General features: G+C 42.2%; 1 protein-coding gene across 1 annotated transcript in view; it reads right to left on the reverse strand.

Moving 5' to 3' along the window:
• The window catches only part of Tnpo1 (transportin 1), an 81,731-nt gene extending 55,828 nt beyond the window's left edge, over positions 1–25,903 (reverse strand). Inside the window, exon 1 of the mRNA XM_055598404.1 lies at positions 25,812–25,903. Coding sequence (XP_055454379.1) covers positions 25,812–25,826 — 15 coding nt within the window. The 5' untranslated portion in view covers positions 25,827–25,903. The remainder of the gene's footprint in view (positions 1–25,811) is intronic.
• Positions 25,904–27,825: the final 1,922 nt, after the last annotated feature.

Here is a 27,825-nt window from a genome sequence, read left to right on the forward strand (position 1 = left end):
ATCTATCTATCTATCTATCTATCTATCTATCTATCTATCTATCTATCTATCAAGGCAGGGTCTCACTGTGACCATGCTGCTGTCCTCAGATTCAAAGATGGCCTGAGGGATGAGATCAAAGCTATGCTGCACTATGCCCCACTCTATTTTTTCCTTCAATTTAGTGTTAAAAATTTTTAATTCGAATCAGCACACACCTTTGATGGCAGCCCTCAGAGAGGCAGAGGCAGGCAGATCTCTGAGTTCAAGGTCAGCCTGGTCTACAGAGTGAGTTCCAAGACAGCCAGGGCTACACAGAGAAACCACCTCACTAGATATAATTTGAGCAGATAATGCTAGTAAGTGCTCCCAATACCTTGTTAAAGTTATCTGTAACAAAAAGTTCTCAAAAACATTTGATTGTTAATTGTCATTTTGAACTAATGAATAACACTTTCTTAAAAACTGTGGCAAAGCAAGGCATGGTGGTGGATTAGTCAAGAGGATCAAGTTCATAGCCAGCCTTGGCTACATAACTACAACCTGCCATTAAATAAGAAATCATAATACTCCAAAAATAAATATGTAAAATTTAACACTTTAACCACTTTTTTTTTTTTTTTTGGAGATAGGGTTTCCCTGTGTAACCTCAGCTATCTTGATCCTGTAGGCCAGACTGTCCTTAAACTCACAGAGATTCCCCTGCCTCTGCCTCCCTAAGGGCTGGGATTACAGGCGCACACCACGGCGCCCAGAAACTTTAACCACTCTTGACCACACTTTGGCAGCACTGAGTGCCCCTCATTACTGTGCAACCATTGCCATGGCCATCTCCAGTGCCTGTCACAGTTTAATAGCGATTCACATTAGGAGAAACCTCATCTCAGGGTACACAACCATTTCAGAGTCAATAGACAAGATAACAAAGCATGCCAGCTTTAGGTGTGGCAGAAACCATTTATTTGAAGAACACTTGTATTAATTAAACAGAATATAAAAAACAATAAAGATTTTCTTCTAACATTTAAATAATTACTGGCTGATATACTTTTTTTTCATAGTTGAAGACACAGACTTAAATATCTCAAAAAAAAAAAAAAGAAAAGAAAGAAAAAAAAAAGAAAAGAAAAGAACACCCAATGGTAAATAAAAACCCAAAAGAGCTCTTGGAGAGCTTATAGAGGGGCTGGGAGATATCTCAGTATTTTAGAACAGTTGCTGCTGTTACACAGGTCCAGTTCTCAGCACCCACATCACAGCTCACAACCATCTTAAATCCAAATCCTACACCCTCTTCTGGCTTTTCTGGGCTCCTGGCAGACACAGATGCAGGCAAAACACTCATACATGTAAAATAAAAATAAATAACTAGTCGAACATTTATGTTCCATTTATGAACATAAAAATGGCACTGGAATTGAAAGCAACTTGTAAGGTTTACATTGTTGTGATACTTCCTTTAGAAGACAAAAACCAGTAAACCCCAAATTCTTAAATTCACATGTAACTTTCCAGTGATTGAAAACAGGGTGAACTATGCCACTTCTTACCGATGGAAGAGCTGTAAACTAGTTAAAAAGCAGATGGGAGGACCAGCAAGATTGCTCAGGAGTGTAAAGGTACTTGCTGCACAAGCCTGAATTTCATCCCTGCCAACTTCACAAACGTTATGGTCTGACCTCCACAGGTGTACCATGTCATACCACACACACATATACATACATACACACACACACACACACACACACACACACACACACACACACACCACCCTAGCAGTTGTGAAAATCTATGAAAGCAAATTAATTCCCTCTGAACCTGAATTTCCCAACTACTAATAGGACTATACCAACTTCAAATTATATTATGATACCTACCACAGTATGTGAATGGCCTGAAAAAAAAAAAAAAATGCAGTTCTATGAATTAACCAAGGAGCCGGGCATGGTGGAACATTCCTTTAGTCCCAGCACTCAAGCGGCAGAGGCAAACGGATCTCTGTGAGTTTGAGGCCAGCCTGGTCTACAGATTGAGTTCCAGGACAGCCAAGGCTACACACAGAGACTCTTGTGTCTGTATGGAAGTATCACCTGTCAATAAAAAAGCAGAAAGTAGGAGTGCTGGAATGGGGGTGGGGGATAGAGGCTGGAGATTTGCTTGGGAGATTCTGAAGATGAAGGTATGAAACAGAGCAGAACTAAGAATAGAATAACTGGGATATTAGTTATGAGCAAGTCAGGGAACATGCCTAGCTATACTGGCCTAGGCTTTTGTAAATATATTTAAGCCTCAGAAGCATTATTTTGGGTGCAGGAGGAAAACATGCATTTACAAACTCCTCTTCGAAGGATCCAGGTTTCATTCCTAGCACCCATAGCTCATGGGTGAGTTTTAGGACAGCTGGAGCTACACATGGAAACTTGTCACCAAAAAAAAAAAAAAAAAAAAAAAAAAAGAAAGAAAAGAAAAGTTAACAAATAATGCTGGAGAGATGGTTTTATGAGCACCAGCTGCTCTTCTAGAGGATCTAGACTGGAATTCATGGCAGTTCACAATTATCTGTAAATCCAGTGCCATGGGATCCAATGCCCTCTTCTGGCTTCTGCAGACACCAAGCACACATGTGGGACATGGTGTCTGATTTAACAAATAGTTCTTAAATACTATTGTTTTGATATCAATTTGATAGAACAAATATGAAGTTGAGCAATTATCACGTGAGGATAAGCACTGGAAATTCAAAGGTAAATAAAATACAGCCCTCACTTGGTGAAAGGGATGATGCCCTGTCAACCAAGGAGTGACAGGAAAGGGCAAACACATTCTGCTAGGAAAGAGAGAAAAACTCCCCTCATCTGCTTCCCAGCTCTCCCCCTAGTCACTTAAAAGACTTCCCACTTACATGTTGCATCAACATAAAGTGATAGATGCCATCAGGGACAGGACCTCCCCAAAGGTCAATAAGGTGTGGTAGAGTGCCAAAGGAAACAAAACACTATCATCCTTCAGTGACACTGCAGTTTTACTCTAGCAAAGTGTGAGTGTGTGTGTGTGTGTACACACAAACACATATTACATATAACTTAGACTGAGGACCTCTCAATCATCAATTCGTTCCTAGTCAGCAGCATTGCCTCAGTGCAGGAAGGCTACAGCAAGGTAAGACTAAAAGACAAGACAACAGAACAGTATTCCAGTTAGGAAGTCTAGAGGGAACCTCCTTGAAGAACTGACTTTTCACCTGAGGTCAAACAGATCAAAAGCAAATGTGAGGAAGGTGGAGACTTGGGCCAGGGGTACCTCTAAGAGGCAGTGGCTAGTGGACACGCTGTGAAGGGGGATGAAAGGCATCATCACTCAAAACTGAAAGGCAAACCCTTCCTACCAAGGAGAACTGAGTACAGGCTGTGTCCCTCCTCTGCTCTAGACTTCAGTGCTGTTAGGCTAATTTTTACAGGCCACAATGACAGCAGGAGGAGCCACAGGAAACATGACTGTCAAATGTCACCTAAAGTAGGGTTCCAATGTCGAGAGAAGGGCAGTCATGCTTCCCAGAAGGCAAAGATACTACTACAAGTGTTGGTCCTTACATTTTAAAAGACTTAAACACTACTACATATGCTGGGCATGGTGGTGCTTGTCTTTATTCCCAACACTAGGAGGCAGAGAGGCAGAGCCTGGTCTACGTAGTGAGTTCAAAGCCAGCCAAGGCTGTATAGTAAGACTATCTAAAGCAATAAAAAAAAAAAACCCAATGTATTATTATATCAACAATTGTGGCCACTAATATTTTTTCAGAGCCAAACAGTGTTCTAGAGCACTTAACACATGATAACTAATTTAATTTCTCAAGTTTGTGACATGGTATTGACAGTGACCACATGCAACGGGCAAGAACACTGAGTCATAGGGAAGTTACTTGCTCATGGTTACTCAGTATAAGTCTATGACACGACTATGACTCACCAAACTCACCTGGCTCTGGAGTACACTCTTGCCAGATGAGCGTGAGGGAGATCAAGTTCAAGATCTGTCTCAAACCACCAAAACTACAACAAACCAAAGACCACCCACCAGATTTGCTCTGGTATCAAATCAGGGTCCAAGCCCCTGGATATGTTGCCTTTCCAACAGAAATATCAATCTGTAGCCTGGGAAACTAATTGTAAGACACACATACAAGAAAGAAAATCAGTATATAGCCTGAAAATATGAATGCTACTCTGACAACACTGAGCTAAAAACCTTCTAAATTGTCACTAAGCCGCCCTGTCAGACATACACACCATGAATTTCTTTCCTCTAACAAGCAGAGCTTGAGAATTGTGCTGAATCATTTAGAAATTGGAGACATAGACTTCCACAGTAAACGTCTTTTTGGTTTTTCACTGGAGAAAAATTATCTACAATGAGCAAAGAAGAGAGAAAAACATATCCATGGGTTGAGAAAAGAAGACCTATTGGGTGAAGGGAGGTGCTCTATGAAGGAAAACTAACACTTGAACCTAACTTAGTTCAGGAACTGAGCTCAATTAGACTGGAAGGCAACAAAGACAGCAGTACTGGGAGGGGGGAAAGGCTGAACCTAGGGCTGCATACATCTTAGCAAGTACTGTACCACTGGGCTAGAGACACGTGACTTTTAAAACACTCTTGATTGGTTGACTGCTTAGGGTAAACCAGATCAATTAGGTACTTGGAAAATATGTTAACAAGTTAAGTTTTTCATTTTCTAGCATTATAAACTTATTGCTGCTAAAGGGCTGGAAGATAGAACAGAAAGAAAACCAAGGGAATTTTAAATACATGCAATTCTCAGCATGCAGGAAGACTTTTGGCAAATATGCTACTGAAATGCAAAAGTTATATATCAACATTAAGAGGTATGGTATTTTCATGACTGAATGGTGAGGGAGAAAGGCTTGATCCCAAAATTCACCTCATCTATAACCAGGCACTTTTAAGACTTGGTTTATTCAACATTCACAACACTGCAATGAGATAGATATTAATCCACTACAAACAGGCAGAAGTTGGGAGAAGTTATGCAGTTTATGGGTTCAGCTTACAAGTGGCAGAGGGACCATTAAACAGCAACGTATGATCCCCAAATCTGGACAGAGCTGAATAATAACAGGTTTTATGTTGCTGTTTACATGTACAACCTCATTTAATTCTATACATAGATACTATTATCTCTACTTTCCAAGGAGGAGTGGGCCTGAGAGAATGAAAGCAATGTGTTCATAGTCTTAGTATAAACAAAAAGCCAGGATTCCAACCCAGATTTGCCTGACGAGGGCCAACATCCTATCCCCTACCCTAATCCCTCTGTCACTCCACACATGTGACTAGCTATTCACAGAACTTAGCAGTGGGTAAACAATGAACACTCTTGGGTACACTTCTTTTTCCCTATAATATGTATCACCAAGAACTTGGCAGTTCTCTTGTTCCTTGGGGAACTTGTGTGTGTGAAGGTCAGAGGCCAAACTCAGGTGTCATTCCTCAGGTATCGTCCAGTTTATGAGGCAGGGTGTCTCACTGGCCTAGAGCTCACTATTAGATTGGGCTGGCTGGACTCCCTCGGCCTCCCCGGTGCTGGGATTATAGGCATGGACCATCATGCCTGGCTTTTTGTTTTTTTAATGTAGGCTTTTGTTTTTTAATGTAGGTGCTGGAGATCTAACATGTCTTTATGCTGACAGAGCAAACTCTCCCAGAGCTATCTCAACGGCCCCATTTTTTTCGTTTAACCTTTTCACCTTTAATCAGAACGTAAGGCTGACAGGATTGGTATCTCTTTATATTTAACTTTTGGTAATACTTGTCATTTGAAAAACAGCAACTCCCTGCTGAGTTCTGTAACAAGTTAATCATCACCGTGGGTCTCCGTCTCCACTATCGTTAAACAGCTTAAGCCAGTGATTTCCAAACTGCAACCACATATTGCGAGCACTAGAGCCTGACAACTCGAGGAGAAGCGGCCTACCAACTCAACATGCCTGCTCCTAGAAATGTTCACTGCGCCTCACTCTAGGCAGCAACTTCTGAAATAAAAAAGGGCAAACACAAAAACAAAAAACAGAAGAAAGGAACAGAATGCAGACTTAAGGTTAGCTGACAGAAGTCTGATGAAAACCCAAACCCAAGAACATACAGTTCAAAGTTACTTAATCCTCTGTCCAGAGCTGGAGAGCTGGGGCTGCTTAACAGTGGATACTACTCCTGCGGCCATGGGCAGCTCAGGACCACCTGTAACTCCAGCTTCTGGGGGATCCTATGCCTTCTGGCCTCCCAGGCACCCATACTTTAGTGTACATGTACACACAGATACACAGGGAGAGCAAGAAAGAGAGAATAAATGTTAAGGAATAATTTGTATTTCACAGCAAGGACATGCCAGGCCTTGCCACTTAACAGTGGCAGAGATTTGCACTGAAGCCTAAGAGCAGAAAAGAAAACCTAGATGAGTTCAATCTGGGTGGATTTTAAGTAGAACGAACAAAAGTAAAATTATGGCCTTTGATTGACAATTTACCCTGTGAATGACAGAGATCTTTAGGCCATCCATAACACCAGCAGTAAAACAGTAAGTTCCTGGACCCTCAGCACAGCACATCCACGACTGCGTCACGGGGCTACTTGTCTAAACTGAGTTAGTGTCATTCCTTACTGCAGGGCTTTCCATTTCTGGGACATGGATTTAAGGGAAAAGCCCTTTTAAAGTCTCCTCTACTACAACATAATTATACATTTTTATTTCAGCACATTGATGATTATTGCCAAGAGGTTTTAACATAGTATTTAACAATTTAAAAATACTTTTTGTATTTTATTTTTCAAAATTCCCACTTGAATGGAAGAACTAGCTTTAGTGATGTTAACTAACTCACTAAAAGTCACTTAGCTACTCAGTGACTAGGAGTCACTTAGCTACTTAAGTGCGCTAGAGACTAGAGAGATCCAGCAGTTAACGAGTACTTGCTGCTCTTGCAGAAGATCAGGGTTTGGTGGCTAGAAGCCACACAGAGGCTCATAACTGTTACCTCCAGGGCCTCCAGCACCCTCTTCTGGACTTTAAGAGTACTAGGCACACATCATGCGCATGCACTCATACATACGTACATGCAGTCAAAACACTCATGCACCTAAGCAAAAATAAACATTAACAAAGAATTGAGCCAGAATGTCTTCCTATTTTGGGTTCAATGTTTTACAACTCTAAACTGCTTTGGTTCACTGCTTAATTATGTAATCACAATCAATAAGAACTATTGTTTGATTTTGAACCCACTGGTTCAAATGTTAGCATGCAGGACGGATGGGGACGGATCTATCCTCATTGCACAAGACTCACTGCTATCGCCTGCCTAGAAACATGCCAGCACCAGGCAAGCTGCTGCTCTCACGGAATGTGAGGAACTGGGAAAACAGGAGGAGGATGAAAACAGCCAATATTCTTCCTGCAAAACAGCTGAAATTGCTGGAATGGTCCAGCACTTCAGGCTCTACATATTTATAAAGTGAGCCATGCTAGTGCAGGCAATAGGAAACCAAGCTGATTTCTAAGAAAACACAAAGGGATAAGGACTACACACCATTTTGTTACAAGCATGCTGTTCCACTGTCAGATTGTTCTAAGTTCTAACTGAAACAGCCCTGTTATTTCTCACTTAGATCCCAAACTATCCTCAAGTTCAATGTATTGATTTGGTATCTTAATGTTTCAAGAAAAGGAGCACAGTGCATTCATTCTCAAAAAACTAAATTAGAAAATGGCCAGAGCAGTTTCTAGAGTAAAGTAAAATGGTTTTAAAGAACAGTAAGCAGTTAGAAATGCAATTCACAGTGGTGGTTGCCTAGTCTGCCACTTGCTCGCTGAAAGCCTACTCACAGGTTAACGGGGCATCTCAATACCTGTTCAGTGACAGGAGGACGGACACCACAGAAAAACACAGCAAAGGAAGTTATCTCAAAAAGGTTTCTTATACTTCTTAATTGTTTGTGTATAGTGTTTTTATCTGCATGTGTGTGCATATACCACATGAGTGCCTGGTGTCCAGGGAGATGAGAAGAGGGTGTCAAATGCCCTGAAAGTGGAGATAGAGTCCCAAGGCCCATGTGGGTCTGGGAACTGAACCCAGGTCCTCCATAAGAATAGCAAGTGCTGATAAACTGCTGAGCCATCTCCTCGGCCAGGAAATCAACTTTTACAGTTTTATGTTGCAGGCTGAACACTGTGCTGTATCCTGTACTGCTGTCAAGTATAATCCCGGTTATCTGAAAAAAGATTTCACTTTTTCAGTAAACTTTCTGAGCAACAGTTCAGTTATCTGTAAAATGGAGCCAATGAAAAGATTAGACGAGGACACAGAATGCGACAAATAGTGTTCATTCCTTCACAAACTCGTCATTAAACTGTCACTAAAACCTAAGATTTACTTATGGCAACCTCACCAGCAGACTACAGGAAAATAAAGAATATATACATTAGTCATGTGTTATCAAAGTATATTTACAAAAATGGGCTGTCATTAAATGGGGGATGTTGCTGGGGTTTGAATGTCACACGGAAACATACTTTCCAGGACAGTAAGTGGGGTCTCTGCGGGGTGAAAACATGTCCCTAGGAAAGGGGTGAGGTAGAAGGTTGACCTTCCTTCCATCCTTTTGCTAGACAGGGTTTCTCTGCATAGCCTGCCTCTGCCTTCCTTCCACTCTTACTTGGCCACATGTTATACCCATATGAAGAGACAGCAAAAGCGCACCGTGTATAGACCAGGAAGGACTCCACCCAGTCTCGTGTATTTTATTACAGTGGCATGAACAGACTCAGAACCAGAAAACCTGAAAAAAATATCAGAGGAATATAAGACACAAACAGAAGATAGGAAAATCAAGTGGTGAGTATTAATCAGATATGAATTTAATAAGCCTGCAAAAATTATGTTGGAAAAAAGTTATTTGGCTGATGGCAATCTTCATAGTCCTCAGGGACAGATAAAATATCACAAGAAAACTTTCCCAACAGTCAAACTGACAAAATGTGCAGAAAATGTCAAATGAAAGATGCTACCACATAACTATAAGTTTTAATACAAAAAGCAATACTACATAGTATTATATAATATAAATTATATCTATATGAAAAGCAATACTATATAGTCTATGAATGTTCAGGTGGTTTTTTAAAAAAATATTTTATATTCAACACCCTAACATTATTAGTTTGACAAAGCAAAATGTGCATGCTTCCATCACTATAATACAGTGGCTCACATACCCCCTTCTTATGATGTACCAACACTTTGTGTCTATATATAAGTATTTGCTTTGAAAACAAAAATAGAAGGTCTTGGTTTTCTTTCTCATTTCCACTCTTGTCCTCCACTCTCTGAAGACATTTTCTCCTAACTGCTGTCAGACTAACTTGCAGCACACCTGAATAGTGTGGAGGACACAGAGAATCAAAAAGATTCACCGTAGCTAAGGCATGGATACGAAGCCCAACGTTGGCAAATGTCATTGAGAACAACTTGGAACCATGAACAGAGACAGTCTGCTTTCCTTTTAATGTAATAATAAATAATGAAGCTTAGTGAAAAATATAAAATTAATAAACCTACTGAAGTTTCTTTCCCAAGCTGCGAGGTTGATTTAGCAACCAGGGACCCCCTCATGCCCACCCCTCATCCCGTAACACTGGAACTCCTCAATCAGAATTTAACTGCAGGTAGAGAATGACAACAGCATTTAACCTAGAGACTATAAAAAGTACTAGACAGCAGTTAGCCAGCTTTTTTATTTGAAAATAAGACTCAGAAATCAGAATTACAAAAAGAGAAAGAATTTTATTTCTGATTTTAAAAGTAGCATCCAGTTTAGTAAGCCCTTCCTACCTCCATGTGTGAATGGTACACTGACATCTGATAAAACACCTCAGGAGAAGCCACCTGCCCTTCCCTAAGCGATGAGTAGCTCATAGGATGGAAGTTCACTGTGATAAGTCCTAGCGTGAAAAGATGAGCTCAATCTATTGAATTTCCTTTCCTGGGAAGACAAGCAGAAGTGCTGAGAGAGTTACCATCTGCCAGCTCTAAAAGCTCAAGCTCAAAGGTCACCACGGTGAGCAGGGAGCCACACCCACAGCATTACATACATCAGAGATTCTGAGCAAATCACGGGGCCTGCCCGCTTCCTGACTGCTTCATGATGCTAATCCATGAATGATTCAAATGGACCTCACCCTTTTCTTTGAGAAAACTTTAGCTAGAGCTAGGCCTGGTGGCACACGTCTTTAATCCCGCACACTGAAGGCAGAGGCAGGTGGACCTCTGTGAGTTTGAAGACAGCCTGGTCTATATAGCAAGCTCCAGGACGGATAGGACTACATAGGGATCCTGTCTCAAAAACAATAAAAAAATAAAAAAAAGGAGCTTAGCTAGAAAGAAATAGCAAACAAATATTTAAACATCTACCACATAATTATATATATTATGACTATATAACATTATGAGCAAAAAACTTGCCCAAATATTCCTGCTTCCCATGAATATGTAGTTTTCTGGGAACCGCTGAATTGGTACAATGGTGGATCATGACGACCTTGGGAATGCAGCTCCTTAGCTTGCAAACCAGCTTGAGTTTGCAAGCGAACATCAAAGTCTCTGAGAGATACTGGGTATAGTGAATAAATCCGGAGGACAGAAAGGAAACTGAGGGTAGAATAATGTGAGTAGCCAATAACAGACACTCTCCTCAATTAATTCTTGTTTTCCACCTCCCTTCCTTCCTTTCTTTTGTGTGTGAGTGGGTGTGGATATGTGGGCATGCGTGTCCATGTAATGCGTGTCTGCAGGCATATACAAAGGCCAAGGGCAATGAACATTCCTTATGAACCATTCACCTTTATTGTGTATTTTTAAAAAACAGACTCTCAGTGACCTAGAGCTTGAACTCAGATAGGGATCCTCCTGTCCTTGCCTCCACAGGGCTGGCACAATGCATGCCATCATGCCCAAGGTTATCTCCTCAGTTCCCATCTTCTATTTCCATTTTGAGGAAAGGCAACAGCCTCATCACCACGCTCACTTTCTAACACTTAAGTCATGTAGGACAGTGGTACTTCTCCCCACTATGATGCCAGTTTTAGGGCACGACTTGTTTCCCAAGATCCTTCATGTCTTCTGAATTTCCTGGGCTAGCACTTTGTGTAAGTTGGTACACAGACACATACTTTATTTGGACAAATGAGAAAGGGACACATAAATAACAATTATGCAGCAATGAATTAACTTTTTAGTATAGTTTGGCAGTAATGTCCTATGGAGCCAAGGGTGTGATAAATCTATGTTAACCATGGTAGAATAAACCAACACAATCTGCCAGAAGTAAATTCAATGTGTATGAGCCTTAGACATTCTTACACTCTCTCCCCTCGTGGTTACCATTCTGAGCTTGTATTCTGGGAGCATTAAATACAGAAAAGGGTTAACAGGTTTATTTCATTCCAGGATTGTTTCTGATCTCAGTTAATCTATGGGGAAGTAGCATAACGTTTAACTGATGAGCTACGACACAGCCATCAAAAAGTGGTAGTTTCTGTGATGACATGAAAAGTGTTTGTGCCTAAGTAAAAAGAAAACAGAAGTTGCATGCAGAGTCTAATCACAAATATACATTAAAATAATTGTATGAACTGAGATGTTCTCATAACAGTAATGCATTAAATCACTTTATCTGGAAAACTAATTTAGAACCAAAGAAAATATATGAAAGAAAATTCACAAGAAAAACTCGAGCATTACATACATACACACACACACACACACACACACACACACACACACACACAAAGGGGTCTGGGGTATCATTAAATGAAAAGGGCTGGATAGGAACAACAAAAAGTTACATTATCAAAGTGTTGGTGTCATAAGCTATTTCTCCTTTAAAAATTTTCATACTGTAGATCTGCAATGTTTGTAATGAAAAAAAAAAATCAATCTTTCCCCAGTGTACTTGTTGGAAGTCATATACAGCAAGGATACAGAGACCACCCCCTCACCCTGAGAAAGTTCTAGGGCATGATACAGTATTGCCATTCAAAGCTATGACTTCCATCACAGCTTAAGTTACACTCTGAAAACATTTAAGCAGGGCTGGGGTGCCTAGCAGTTGAACAAGGGCTGCTCTCAGAAGACCCAGGTGCAATTCCCAGCACCACATGGTAGCTCACAACTGTCTAGAACTCTAGCTCCAAGAGATTCAACACCCTCACACAGAAAGACATACATGCAAGAAAACACCAATTTAAAGAAATCTTTTAGAAAATGAAGTGGAGCCGGAGAGCTGCTAGCCACTGACAACAAGGACCAGCGTTTGACTTCTAGCACTCACACAAGCCTGTGTGTTTAACTCCAGCTCCAAAAATCCAACACCCTCTTCTGGCCTCTACCCTCACCAGGCACACACATGGTACACAGGCAGAACACTCAGACACAGAAAAATATAAAAATAGAATGAAATTTTAAAGTAATTTTTAAAAAGACAACATAAAACTTTTTTAAAGGCACAAAAACATGAAATGTAGTCTAAGTACAAGAAAATCGTTGAAGGTTACACTTGGTAAGTTTTGGGGACTAGTGAGATGGGTTCCTCTGTTGGGAGTATCGTTGCCCTTGCAGAGAACCAGGGTTAGATACCTAGCACCCACACGTAGCTTCAAGCATCCTAACTGCAGTTCTAGGGAATCTGGTGCCTTCTACTGACATCAATAGACACCACACACACGCATGCAAAACATTCATACACATAAAATAGGAATGAATAAACAAAAAACAAGAAACAAGCCACTGATTCAGCTTTTGCAAACCGCTAGTATCATATCAGAAAAGCTGTTTACAGTTCCAGAGTCCTGGCCAGACAGGGGCTGACCTGAATATCAGAGGACAGAAATTTTATTTTTCCTTAGAGAACAAAATAAATCAGAAGCTCACTGTGATAAGCATTCCAATTCTGAATGGAGGCCATTTTAACAGTAATCCCAGGAAGTGATTACTGTTCAGACTGACTTAAATGCAAAACACAAAGTGAAGTCACAGAGAAGAGTATCACTGATTAAAATTTAACACAAGAACCAACGCCACCATCTTACTGAATTTCAAAAGAAATAACATGGTACACACCTTTCAGTTAATTCCCTACGTTTTCAAGACACTGATGCATAACTGTGAAAATGCCACACAGAAAAAACACCAACAAATAACTCAAACAACATGGACCAGAACTAAGACAAATCTCCTAAAATGTGAAAGCCAAAAACAAAACAAACAAAAACTACCCCAAAAGCAAGTCTGCAATTTTGTTTTTGAGGCTGTAATAGTAAATACAACATTTTCAAAAAATCACAAGTGCAGCTAGCTGAAGAGAGCTTACAAGAAACTCAATGGGCACATCTTCAAATAACAAACTGTCAGTGTATGCTACACTGAGTGGGCTAATGTCGGATCTGCTAAGGAAAAGTTCATAGAAAACTGAAAGAACTTTTTTAAAACTTTAGAAAATAGCAAATGAAGTTGTTTACAATTTAGAAAGTGGCGCTGAGGATTCTGCTCAAGGAAGCCAGTTGGGTAAGAAGGGATGGAGGGAAATGCATGCTTATCCCGGTTTAGGTGTCTATGAGACTATATACACTTAACAAGCCACAAAAGAAGCAACACTGTAAGTACCTTCCAATAATTTCCATAAGTTTTCAAGACATTGATGCCTAATTGTAAAAATGCCATGCAGAAAAACACCAACAAACAAGACACACGGAGTCTGTTGAGATGACTCGAAATCACACCAAACTGATTGTTAAAGTCCGGACTGAACTTCTTACAAATTAAATTCCTAAACCTTTCCTTAGAGAAGGGTGGGGGCATGGACAATGAGTATCTATTTAAATCACTGTGAAGTGATCCTTCAGTTTAAAAAGTAAGTGCAGGCAGCGACCAATCCATATAACTTACAGGTAACAAAATGCACAAATCTTTTTAACCTCTGGTTATACTGTTTTTGTTTTTTGTTTCTTTTTTAAGATATGGTCTTGCTATCTCACCATGTTGCCTAGGCTGGCCTTGAACTCAAAGGCTCATTATCTTCTTGTGTCAACCTCCTGGAGCAGCTGGCACAAGCAGCAAACTGTATTTGCCTTGGCTTACACATGTTTCTGAGAACCCTATGAAGTAAGTTAGAATTCTGAGCGCTCTCCCTTTTATGCTTCCTCCTTTTATCCCCTTCTGTTAAACTCTGATATGGAAGTACTATGTCCCTTGATGCTGTCCTGTCTAGGATAAAACAAGATTCCAGAATAATTTGCTACCTTTACGGGAACTGCACTATTTCATATCCTTTATTTATTTGAGCAAAAGATTTGGGCCAAAGGAATGGTATTTGGCACAGTGATCCAAACTCTGAGCTAGAGCCTGCCTGGAGTTTTAACACAAACTGCCTCCCTCCAATAGTCTATAAGTCTTTTGTGCCATGAAGAGCTTAAAAAAATAAATGAAAAAAGGAACAGGCATTAGGAGTTTCAGGCTCCACTCTCAATTCTTTGCTGGGCAATGCTACACAAGTTATTTAACTGCTTTGGCTTATTTCTTCACCTAAGAAGCAAGTAAAGACCATATTCCTTTCAGCTTCTAGAAGTGAAACATTCTGCTGACTTTAATAATGAACATGGTTATAATACTCTCCAATTCTCCAAGTCACTCCTTGTTCTACCCAATTGAGCAAGCGATGCTCTGGAAGACTGAGCTACTCAGAGCTACCAGTCACTTGCTTCTACTTAAAACTGTGTGGGCTCCTGTGGAAGCACAGGGCTGTGCTTGCCTTGGGTCATTTCTTAATACAAGTCTCATTCAGCAGAAAGAATAATGCTGAGCTCGGCATACTGGCTCGTGGTTTTAATCCCAGACTCAGGAAGCAGAAGAAGGAAGATCTCTGTGAGTTCCAGGCCACAGTAGTCTACACAGTGAATGTTTACAGGACAACCAGGACTACACAGTGAGACCCTGTCTCAAAGACAAAAAGGAAAAGTACTTTTTGAACTGAAACAAACTGCAAGGAATCAAGCAGCTTTTCTTTATTGGTTTGGTTTTTGTTTGTTTTCTTCTGGAGACAGGTTCTCCCTCTCTGTAGCCCTGGCTGGCTGGAACTTACAGAGATCTCCCTGTCTCTGGCTTCTGAGTGCTGGGATTAAAGGCCTGCACTAGTAGGCCTGTTTCAAATCCAGTTTTAGTTTTGTTCAGATACTACTAATTGACCTTAGCACAAGAGGATTAATCTAAGTTCTTTACTTACAGAAATTTCTAAACAATTGGTATCAACAACTGTAAAGTATTATGCTAGAGTCTGGCATTTTGGCACATGAATTTTAAATACCTTCACTTTCCTTGCTCTTGTGTCCCTATATTAATCAGCAACACCTTCTATCAGTCTTGTGTTGGAAGCCCTAGAGTGGAGCAACGGCTCAGGGGTTAAGAGTACTTGTTGCTCTTGCAGAGGACCCCTCCATAACCCCAGTTCCAGATCAGACAGCCTCTTCTGACCTCTGGCACCAGACGCACACAGTGTACATACATACATGCAGGCAGGCAAAACACTCAAACACGTAAAAAAAATAATAAATCTAAAAAATGGTTAGATTGTCCCCTTAGTTGTGGCACCACATCTCCATGGTTTCTTCCTTTTCCCTTACTGGTTGCTCTGTTAGTCTCCTCTGGTGACTCATCACCCCTAAACATTTTGGGGTCTCTTCTTTTTCCATATCCATAATTTCTAAATAGCAACCTGAATTCTAGACTCAAATATCCAATGTAAGACATATCCATTTGTCTGCTAGACAGCCATCTCATACTCAGCTGGGTGAAACAGGGGTCTCTTATCTGCCTTTGGACAGTCCTGTAGCTCCGATGGCTTGGAACTTGCAATCTGCTTACAAGACCTACCACTCCAAACTAGCACTGAAAAAGAACTCTTGATTCCACTCCCTCTCCAAGCCACTCAAATCCATTTCCGTCCATTGCCTGTTATCACTAAATGCCACTAGTTTTTAACCAGTTGTTCAGATCAAAATCTTAAAAGGTCCTCCTTGGTTTTCTGTTTGTGTCCACATCTAAAATACCCACAGTGCTTGCTGTCCAAATATGCCTTCAAATGTGCTCTGCATCAGACCCGAATTCAGGAAAACATAGACACCATGCTTTCTAAGAACATGACCTGCTACAATTTCCAGGCCTCTCATTTATTCCCTTATAGGCTGCTTGAGGTAAAGAAGCAAAGACAACCTGGTGAAGCCTGTAATTAACCATGGACAGAGCTCACGGTCCTATCACAGCCTTCAAAGTATTACCTAATCTGGGCCTGTACTTCTCCAAGTGTTTTACTGCCTGCCTTGTTCACCGTGTTTCAGTCACATCTGTTTTCTTGTGGTCCCTTGCTATGCTCAACTTGTTTCCATGCACTGGCCTTTACTTTTGCAATCGCTCTTCCCAAATTTTCACATGGCTCCTCCTTTCCTTGATTTCTGACCACTCTGACATTTAAAAAAGGAAAGGTCCAATGTCCTTCTCTCTCCATCTGCACCCTACTGATCTATTCCTTCCCACTATTTCATTTTTTTAAAGTGTCTATTTCATTATTCCTTTTACTTCATTAAGGAATCCTTGAATGAAAAATTAATGACTCTTTTCATTGTAAGAAAGAAAATAAACAGTATGAATTTCAAGTTCCCTGAAACCATCTCTCATAATTCTGGTTCCCTTCCCAGAAGTGCTCTGGGATGTACTTCTGTTATTATCTGTGTAGAGTTCTTTTCTGTGCATCTAAATATGTAGAAACAATAAAACATTTCATTTCTGCTCTCTAACAAACCATTCAAAATGTGCCTTTGCTTCCCTAGTCATTGTATATAGAGTGACAGTATAGGTCATTGGCTGAATGACCTACAGTACAGTTCATAGATGAACACTTAACCTATTAAGAGTTTTGAACTATTGCAAACTGTTTGCTTAGCTATTTTACTGGTTTCCTACACATTTTAGGGTTCCTAGAGTTATGGATTTTAAAAGCGAACTGAAAAGGGACAGAGCAATTAGAAGGCCTGGGACTATGCCATGGAGCTTACCAACCAAGTGTAAGACCTTGGGTTCACTCTCCAGCATACCAAAAGAAAACAATAAAATTTAACACTACTGGGGGTGGAGAAATAGCTCACTGGATAAGAATACTGTCTGCCCTTCCAGAGGTCCTCAGTTCAATTCCCAGCACCAACATGGTGGCTCATGCCATCTGTACTGGAATCTGATACCCATTTCTGACAAGCAGGTATACATACAGAGCATTCATATCCATGAAATATATGAAAAACAAAACAAAACAAAAAAACCTAACCTACCACCAATACCAAAGAAGACAAAGAAACTTTAGGCTACACAGTCCACAGTTGCCTTGTATGCTCTGATCTGAATAGACTTGGAGAAGTCACGGAGCCAAGCAGCTATTTGGGAGGTTGCAGACACTGCAGATGGTGTAGACAGAGGAAGATAAGAGGGGGGCAAAGTCACTCTAAGAACTGTGGGCCAAGGGTCTAAGGAAATGGAAAAAGAACTGGCTGAACAGATCAGGCAGAATTTCACAGGTCAGTGTAGGGCTGAGCTTTTCTCTGAGCATCAGCTAGGAATGTTTCAGTATGTACAAGATGCAATAACAAAATATCATGAATTAGCTAACTTAAAAACAGTACCAGTCTCTCACCATTTGAGGGTTGGGATCAAGGATCAAAGTATCATTGGAATATGGTCAGGACCTTCTTTCTGGTTCATAGACAGCTCCTTTCTGCTGTCAAAGGGAGAAGAGGCATCTCTCTGTCAGGTCTCTTTTACGAAGGGCACTACTCCTCTTCATGAAGACCTGACTCAGCAGAGACTCGGAGGCCCTTCATGAGTTTTGGGAGGACGTGTGTTTTGAGAACACAGCAGAACCTTCCATAGATGGACTAGAAAAGTAGTGGTCTGGCTTTGGCTAACGATCTGAAAACAGCAGACGGAGAGGCCAGGTAGAATGGACAGAGCACATAGCAACATGCTGCAGTGACAACAGCACTGGCCAGGACCATGGCGAAATGGTAGGAAGTGTGGATAGATCTCCAATGCATTCTGAAGATACAGACCCAAAAGACTGGATTTGAAGAAGAAAAGAAAAAAGTGAGGTCCAGAATAAGACCAAAATTTCAGAAGATGCATTTACTGTTCGTGAAAAAGGACGTCTGTGGAGAGCACAAAATTTAGGAGTAGAGCTTGAGCACGTTGAGCTTACCAGCTACATTAGACATGATGAACAGGCAGTTACCTAAGACTGGCCTGGAAAAGCTAAGATGTGTATTTGGGCATTGCTGATATTTGGAGGGAATTTCAAACCAAAGAACTTAAGCTGAGCGAACTCCATGTAAAACAGACTGAGAACAAAACAGCAAGAGGCAGGGGGACAGGCGGGGGCTGGGTACTCCACAGGGGCCAGCAGCTGGCAGGGCAAGAGGGCCTGGGGGTAAACTACAGAACCAGGTTAGGCAACATGGAACAGTAACCACACAAGTGCTAATGATTGGTAGATTTTATTTAAAAAATTATTCCAGGAGAGATGTCAGGGTATTAAAACAAGCCATTACACGTTTGTTGACTTCAATATACAAAGAACAGGTGGTGCTAGAAACAAACAGGTATGTAGGCCTTTATGCTATAACCCAAGGCTGAGAACCTGGGGGAAGAATAGTCCAAACAAACAAAGACTTCAAGATGCTGTCCCCACTTCTAGAAAATATTATGGAAAATTATGTAAAAAAAAAAAACAACCACTAACTCAGACACAACTGTACAATAAAAAGGCAGGTTCCCAGTAAGACAAGAAAGGTAACCAGGCATGGTGGCACATGGAAGGCAGGACATAGAATTTTGAGTTTGCGAGCAGCCTAAGGTACATAGGGAACCCCTAAACAATGAGGAGAAAGTAGATGGATGGTAGGAGGGGATGCCATTGGGAAAGAAAAGAAGGGAATGTTTATGAGTATACTGAGGGGCTGGAGAATTGTCATAGCATTTAAGAGCATTGTTCTTGTAGAGGACTCAGATTCAATTCCCAGCACCCACATGGCAGCTTACAACCTTCTGTTATTCTAGTCCCAGAGGATCCGAAGCCCTTCCTGACCTTCCCTGTCACCAGGCATGCATATGGTGCACATATATACATACAGGCAAAACACTCATATACGCAATATATCGAAGAAAATATTTATAAACAGCATGCTGAAAGGGAGCTGGGGGTTAAGAGTACTTGATGTTCTTGCTGAGGATGCAGTTTCAGCACCCACATGGTCACTCACAATGACTCCTAACTGCTGTTCCAGGGCTCTGATGTCCTCTTCTGACTTTCCCGGGAACCAGCATGCAACAGTGCACATTCACACTTGCAAGCAAAACACTCATACATACAAATTAAAAACCCTTTAAAAAGTTTTTGTTTTTGTTTTTTTTTTTGTAGATGGACAGTAAGTCCCAAAGGGCACAATACAAGGGTGAGAAGGGTTAAGATGGGGAGATGTGTGGGGAACGAGATTGTAAACATATGTTACAAATCTTATGAATGAAATGCAGGAGATGAAGGCTCCGCAGTTGGGGACAAGGACATCCAACAGCTGATTTACCCATCCTGTTAAGAAATAGAAGCTACAATAGTCAAAATGACTTGACTTTAAAATACCGAGGTTGAGCTGGGCATGGTGGAGCACACCTTTAACCCCAGTGCTTGGGAGGCAGAGGCCAGAGGGTCTCTGTGCTTTCCAGGCCAGCCTGGTCTACGTATATGGTCTAGGCCTGCCGGACTATACAGAGAACTAGTTACAAAAAAATAAAATAAAATAATAAAAAAATAAAATTGAATGGAAAACCCTTTTAGCTATTTTATAATTTTAAAAAACCCATTCTGTTCATGATGATTTATGCAAGTAATGATCATTTTTTATTTCAAAATTTCAGTGGTTCATTCCAGTGCAATTGAAGACCCAGCAGCTGTCCAATGATAACACTTGAGGCAAATCTGGTCACACCAGTTAGTATCCTCACTGTCTGAAACAGCTCTGCACGCCAACGGCAAGGCTGGGACAGAGGAGAAAACACCTATAATCCACCAAGGATAGGAAAGGTATGGATCTGACCCTATGCCACTGAGGTCCCTGACCTGGTCAGTGGTCCAGGAACATAGTAGGCACTTACCTCTTCATACTCAGTGAAATGGGCTCCCACTTCCCAAATGCTCCAGCCATTCTCCACTCTCTTCATGGACTCAACTCCTAGTCCTCCCTGGAGTCAGCAGAGGCTCACGTCATAACCCCGTGCTTACAGCTCTCCACTGCTCACCACTCTCTCCACGACGACGACGACAGCCAGTCTACGGAGCAGCGGCACAGCCTTTTCCAGTTGAGGGAGCCTACTTCTAAGTAGCTTCTTGTGCTACTCACTGACTTCTCAGATTTGCTCTAGCCAACACAGCTTATTAATGTTTTTCCTTCTTTTTGAATATTGGGGTGACCCTTGTTTGCTGGCCCTCCCTTCTGCCTTGCTCCTGCTCAGTACATTAGGCTAGCTAGCCCACAGCCCTCTGCAGTCTCCTGGCCCTGCCTTGGGTGTCTCTGTAGGTGATTACAGGGCTCCTTGTGTTCTGGGCTCAGGTCCTCACACTTTTGCCACAGGCCCCTGACCCACACTGAACCTTGGCTCAGTTATTTTTCAAAAATGTTAACTCCTAATGAAAGCATAAGGATAGTGACTCTGTAACCTTATGGTCAGTTTTAAAGATTTGACTGGCACCATCTATTGCTAAGCATCTGTTTGCATAAACACTACATAAGTGTAGAGTACTCAATTATTTCTCTTCTACAATTTCTTTTTAGTAAAGCCAATACAGATAGAAAGAACCTATGTTCTCTGTAGGGTAAGTACTTCCAGCGGGAGGGATTTGTGTACCTAGAATAAAGGGACGCAATGTCACTATCTTACTAATGTTTTAGTCAGCTGTAAAATCCCACTCAACTGCCTGTGTGTATGGGTTTCTTTCCTTTCATTTTCAGCATAAAATCTTCTATTAAACAGCTCTAGTCTTTTTGGCTTATTTTTCCATTAAGACTTTCATTTATTTCACCAGTAATGGGCTTCATCAAGTGTATTTTTCAATTCAATTACTTAATGGGCCTTTAAACTTCTCTTAGTCACCAAATTTAATTGAATTTGTAATTTCTCCTTTCCCATTTGTTTGAGAATATTACTAAGAATGCTGAGCCCAAATGTTTGCCATCTTCATTTTAGAATCCATATATATATATGTATGAAATATATGGACATATATCCATATGAAATATAATATATATGGTAAAATACAGCTCATCCAGGTAAAAATATATAGATATTCCATCCAGGTAAAGATTTTTTTTTCGTTTTCTAAAATGTGGAACATTAAGCTCTGTTTAATTTAACTTTGTAACTTAAACCCATTCATTACTTCTAACTCAGCTGACTATTTTAACAGTACAGTCTATGGTCCCTAAGTCGTTACATACTAACATTTTGAAAACGTGTGTTACATAGAAATGTACAAGTACTATCATCCTTTATTTAGACAGACGTAAAATCAGAGTCAGCTTTGCAGACCTCGCCCTCGTGCTAAATGCATACCCATCTGTTCCCAGCAACATGGGCAGCACAGGACTGTGCTGATGAAAATTATATAAAAGAAGATAGAGCAGACGTCTACATACTCCTGACATACTACAATGGAAAAAGTGTTTACTGTCTCTCTTCCCCGTTATCTCACACCGGTAACTGCATTAACCTTATGTTGCTTCTGCTTATTTCAGGAACATTACTGAACTCCCTCAAGCAAGCCTAGCCTAGTAGTGAACATATATTGTCTCAGCACTGGGATGGTGGCGGCAGGACTGGTCCTAAAACAAACCAACAAGCCAGCAGGCCTAACAGTAGAGGCTTGTAAGCTTATGCTATGGGAAGTGGATTAAAGTTTGAGGGGTGCCTGGACTAGAGTTAGCGCAAGGCCAGCCTTCATAACTTGCTGAGTCCCTTCTCATGTAGGGACTGCACGAGGTCATGAGTTTGATCTTCAGCACTACTCACAAAATTAGCAACAGCAATAACACCAAACACCACCCAGAGCAGAGAGGGCATAGTGGCCCCCACCATTAATCCCAGCACAGATAGAGGCAGGCCAGATCTCTTGAGTTCGAAGCCAGCCTGATCTATATAGTGTTCTGGTGGAGCTAGGGCTACATAGGGATCTTCTCTCAAAACACCGCCATGAAAAAAACTTGCCTTAAGCAATAGCAGCCTGGCAATATGAATCCAGAACCAGGAATGATAACCAGCACCATAATGAAACATCTAAAATGCAATTGTTCTATGCAAAGATGTTTGTTGCAGTGTTTCTTATATAACAACAAAAAGTTAAAAACTCTTTAATTAGGAGAAATTAACACAAACATTACAGTCATAAAAAAGCAGACAATATAACTAGGTAGCTTAAGAAAATGCTTATAACGCTTTTTTTAAAAAGCAGGAAATTACTTATGTAATAAAATCTCAACTGATGTATATGAATACATACAGTAACACCAAAGGGCTTACAGAAATGACTACACAGTCCTGAAATTGGTGATTTTATTTCTTACACTGATGAGAACAGTGGCAATTTGTAGAGCACTCACTAGATGCCTGGTTCTGAGAGCTCATTGTGCCAACTCATTTAGTTCTCAGAATATAATCAGACAAAAATCTGAGACACTGTAACTTGCTTCAAGTTACACTGGCAATTACAAATGGCCCGATTCAGATCATGCACCCCTAGCATGGCTCTACCTTGTGTTATAAAGGAAGTCATTAGAATGGAACTTATGGGTGTCGTACCCCTCTAATCCCAGCACTCAGGGAGGCAGAGGCAGGCAGACCTCTGTGAATCAGAGGCCAGCAAGGTCTAGTTCAGGACAAGCAAGTTCAGGACAGCCATGACTACACAGAGAAACCCTGTCTTTAAAAACAAAAACAAACAAACAAACAAAGAACTGGCACTTATGATTCAACTATATGGTCTTCACAGCAAGGGCAACCAGTGTGCTTCTGATCCTGATCTCACGGAGTTCCACCATCACTGCCTGCCTTTTGGAAATAAGATGTAGCCACCATCCTTGCACTGATTTTATCTCAGAAAAATTCAAAGGCAGCCAGGTGTGGTGGTGCATGCTTTTAATCCCAGCACAGGGTGGGGCGGGGGCAGGGAGCCGTGGATCTCTATGAGTCTGGGACTAGCCTGGTCCACAAAGTGAGTTCCAGGTCACCAAGGCTACAATACAAGTGGGCCCTTGTCTCCAAAAACAAAAACAAAAAAAACCAAGTCAAAATTCCAGGACAAATCTCCCACCTCAGTTCTAGTTTTAGTATTTCATTTCACCATGGAAGATGCTTGAAACCTAATATTCTTACTCTTTATAACAACTGACAGTACTTCCAAAGACTACCTAGTTGAGACATCTGAGAACCACCCAAACTTTCTGAACCTTCTTAACCACAAACCACCCACGCTCACCTGTCCAACAGCGAATTCACTCTCTCTAACCTGCTAGATCCTCACTAACTAGCCAAGTAGGAACTTATCCTCTGACAAATTTCACTCCAACCCTTTCTTTTTTCAAGGGGCATTGTCCTCCACCCTAGTTCAGCTTTCTCAACCTTTGCAGCTAAGACAGGGAAGCCGTGGGGGGCTCTCAGGAGAGGGGCAAGTCTTTCCGGCACCACATTCTTCTTTCTTTATTCTTTTTTTGTTTGTTTGTTTGTTTTTTGGAGATTGGGTTTCTCTATGGCTGCCCTGGAACGCCCTCTGTAGATCAGGCTGGCCTTGAACTCAGAGATAGGCCTGCCTCTGCCTACCAGGGCATTAAAGGTGTGTTCATCACAGTCCAGTTGCTATATTCTTTATACACTGCAAAGAAAAGCAATCCCCACACACTACTGCTGCCTTCCTCTCTTCCATTTATACTGTTTTGTTGTTGTTTTGGTTTTTTTTTTTTTTTGAGACAGGGTTTCTCTGTACTGCCTTGGCTGTCCTGGGATTAAACTTGCTCCATGTGTAACTTGATTTGGCTTTCTTATGATTTCTTTTCATAAAAACAAACAAACAAACAAAACCCTGCCAATATGGTTAACAAATATAAGAAAGTTCTCTAAATATAGCATGTCCACATTTCAATTCAATTCATTCCATTTTTAACAAAACTGAATGCACACAATCACTTTAACATTATATAAGTAAGGAAAATCAGTCATGAAAACAATGACTATAACAAATACTGATACTGAAAATAGTCACAGCTGGGATAATACAGTTTTCAGCCAAAATTCTATTGTTCATGTTGTATAATGACAAAAAGGCTTTCAGGAAAGGAGGTAGAAGTACAAAAAAATATTTTTTATAGGTCTTTCAGTGGGAGGAATTCAGTAATTCCTAACCAGAGTGACGATGGACGTACGCAAGGCTAAGGATGGCGGAGGACCCTTTTCAGAAAAGGAAAACAAAAAACACTCAAGAGGCTTACACGGGCTCAAGTAAAATTGACAAACCATTGTTCACCCACACACTGAAGTGCTAAGGATCTTAAAGAAACCTGCCGCCTCTAAACCAGTATTTTTCCTTCGCTGTTGCAAGTTTTCACCTAGGACAGCCATTCCCTACAACAACTGAGATGCAGGGGGAGGGGGCAGTAGAAACCATTACCTGTCCCAAAACACCAAACCCTGCGCTACTTCATTAAGGTCACTTTTTTTTTTTTTTCAAACCACTCTTAAGTGAAAGTTTCTCAGCAGGTACTTTCGGTATCCTAGAGATGAACACATCCGAAGAGGCATACTGCAGACAAGTCAGTCCCAAATCCTGACTTCACTCGACAGCTTGCATTTAAGAAGCGTCTTTTCTTCGGGAGGAAAGGCCCTGCTTGCGTACTCACTGAAGCCATCACTGTTTTAGAGCAGGGCACGCTAAGCTTCTTAATACAATCTCCCCAATTAGCGGACAGCCTCCAACTCCGTTTCTACAGTTACAGCAGCTCATTTGCGACCGGCCTAACAAAGTGAAACTGTAAACAAGCCCTGCAAACCCCACGTGATTTAAAAAAAAAAATTAAAACACCGCGAGATCGTCTCAACGAGGAAGAAAGCCTCTCTAGGGCCGGTTTGATCGCGGCGGCGGGTCTGTTCCTGGGCAGCCGTTCCCCCGCGGCGGACGGCAGCACCCAGAGGCAGGACGCGCCAGACCTAAGCAAGACCCGAGGTGACGAGCAGTGAAACGAAGTGGACGCGTCGCGAGGCCGGCGAGGCCCCCGGGGGAGCCGGACGGCCCACACACCGAGCGGGGCGAGGCTCCCTGACAAAGACCGGCGACCGCGGGCCCTCGGCCGTGCGGCCTGAGCGGCCCCGCACCGGCTCGCCCCGCCGCCTCCCTCCCGCGCCGGGCCCGACCTCCCGCCCCCGGGGCGCCGCCCGCCCCTCTGGCGGCTCCCGCAGGGCGCCCGGACGGCAGCTGTTGGCCTTAGAACCGCGCCGTCGCCGGCGGGCTCCAAACGGCCGGGGCCGGGGCCGGGAGGACGGCAGCCGAGCGCGGCGGCCCCCGGCGCGGCGGCGGGTCGGGGCTCGCCCGGCCGCTTCCGCCCCTCCGCCCCGGCCACGCACCCTCACGCCACCTACCCGGTCCCACACCATCCCAGAGGCCTCCGGCGCTCGGGCCTCCTGCCTAAGCGGCGCTGCCTCCCGTCCGGGGCCTGAAATGGCTGCGGAACAAAGAGAATCTGGGCTCGGGCGAGCGCCGGTCCGATTGGCCGGGGGGCGGAGCCCGGCGCGGGAATCTTCGGCGGCGGTCGCCTTGGCAACGGCGGCGGGGCTGGGAGGCGGCGGCCTGCGGCCCGAGGGCCTGCGAGCGGCGGCGCGCGCCAGCGGTTTCCCCGAGCGCCGTTGGTCCGCGGGCTCCCGGGCCCTTGGCCGCGGCCCTGCGCCCGCCTCGCACGCCCTGACGCCCGCCCAGCCCGGGGCTCGGTCGCTACCGTGGCCCGGGGCCGCCCGCGAGTGGGAATGGCTAGGCGCAGGGCCCTTCCTGGAGGCGACGTGCCCCGGTGACCCCGCTGACCCCCACTGCGGCCCCCGAGCGGCCGCCTTGCGACACCGCTTATCCCACAGTCCCACGGTTGCAGCCTCCCCGGAACAAGACGGGTGTGGGCGGACCACTGCCCGCTTGGTACCAGCCAGGCCTAGGTGAGACGTGCTGAGGTCGCACCAAGCTACCCTAGAAACCAAGTGAAATTATTTAGGGAACTAAGTTTACTTCTCTGGGCATGTTTCTAATATAAAACTAGTTTTTGAGGTGGACGACAATGAACCCTTCTCTCTTTATGCAGCCACCATGAGACAAGTCCTGTACTTTCAAGCTGGACATGTTCTATAATGGGAGAGGTAGACATTTAAACCCAGTTGTAATGATGGTAATGAATAGATATGAATCGTCCTCCTTCCCCGCCGGAGGACGGGGATTGTTTTCCACACAGATTTACTGTATCAGTGTTTTAAACGTGCGTAGGAAAGTGGTCCTATTTCCTAAGGTGAGTTGCCAGTGAGAATTATCCTCACATAACCATTGTATATAAAAAAATATCAGCATTTTCAACTGCCTTATTGTTACTTTTTGTTTAAGCAGTTATTGCTCTTCATCATTTTATAGATACAATTATAATACCTAATTCTAGAAAATGCTAAATATTTGCAGCTTATTTGTTAAGAAACTTAAGAATCTTCACCTGTAATACTAGTATTACAATTAGTTTAACTCAGAGTTTGAGACTAAAATGATTTTTATCTTCATAAACTTGAAAATTAAAAGGGAAAATATTAAAAAAACAAAAAACAGGACTGGGCATAGTGACACACACCATTAGTCCCAGCTCTTGGGAGGCAGAGGCAGGCAGATTGCTGAGTTCTAGTTCTGGACTACAGAGTGAGTTCCAGGACAGCCAAGACTATGCAGAAATCTTGTCTCAATAAAATATGAAGTAAAATAACAAAAATATACATATCAACATTTTATAATGTTAATAAGAGATGGATAGAGTAGTGTTCTTGGAAAGGAGTTTTCTAAGAAGAAATAAGTTTCTAAGAAAAATGATTTAACGTAAACCTTCCTCTATAGTTTGGTGGGTCTGCAAGGAAATTCACTGCAAGGAAAATGCAAACAAATTTTATTTTAAAATTATTATTATATTTCATTTACATTGGTGTTCTGCCTTCATGTATACCTGTGTGGTGTGTCAGCTCCCCTGGAACTGGAATTACAGTTGTGAACTGCCATGCTGGGATTTGAACCTGGGTCTTTTGGAAGAGCAACTAGTGCTCTTAATCACTGAGCCATCTCTCCAGCCCATAAATCTTATTTTTGTACTTAAAAGGTTGCATTGTAGAGTAAGGACTTGTATAAATCGGGATTATGGTAACTGAATTTTACATTGCTAGATATTAAAAAAATAAAATATTGTTAAAATCTAGAAGGGGCTGGAGAGATGTTTGGTTCAGTGAGTAAGAGCTCGTGTTTTTGCAGTGGGCCTGTGTTCCATGGTAGGGCATACCTGTTCATAATTCCAGCTCCAGGGACTCCAATGACCTCTTCTGATCTCCTCAGACACCAGTCACACACATGGTATACAGACATACATGTCAG

Source organism: Psammomys obesus, unplaced genomic scaffold (assembly GCF_907164565.1).
Source record: "Psammomys obesus unplaced genomic scaffold, mPsaObe1.curated_primary_1811, whole genome shotgun sequence".
Lineage (NCBI taxonomy): Eukaryota > Metazoa > Chordata > Mammalia > Rodentia > Muridae > Psammomys > Psammomys obesus.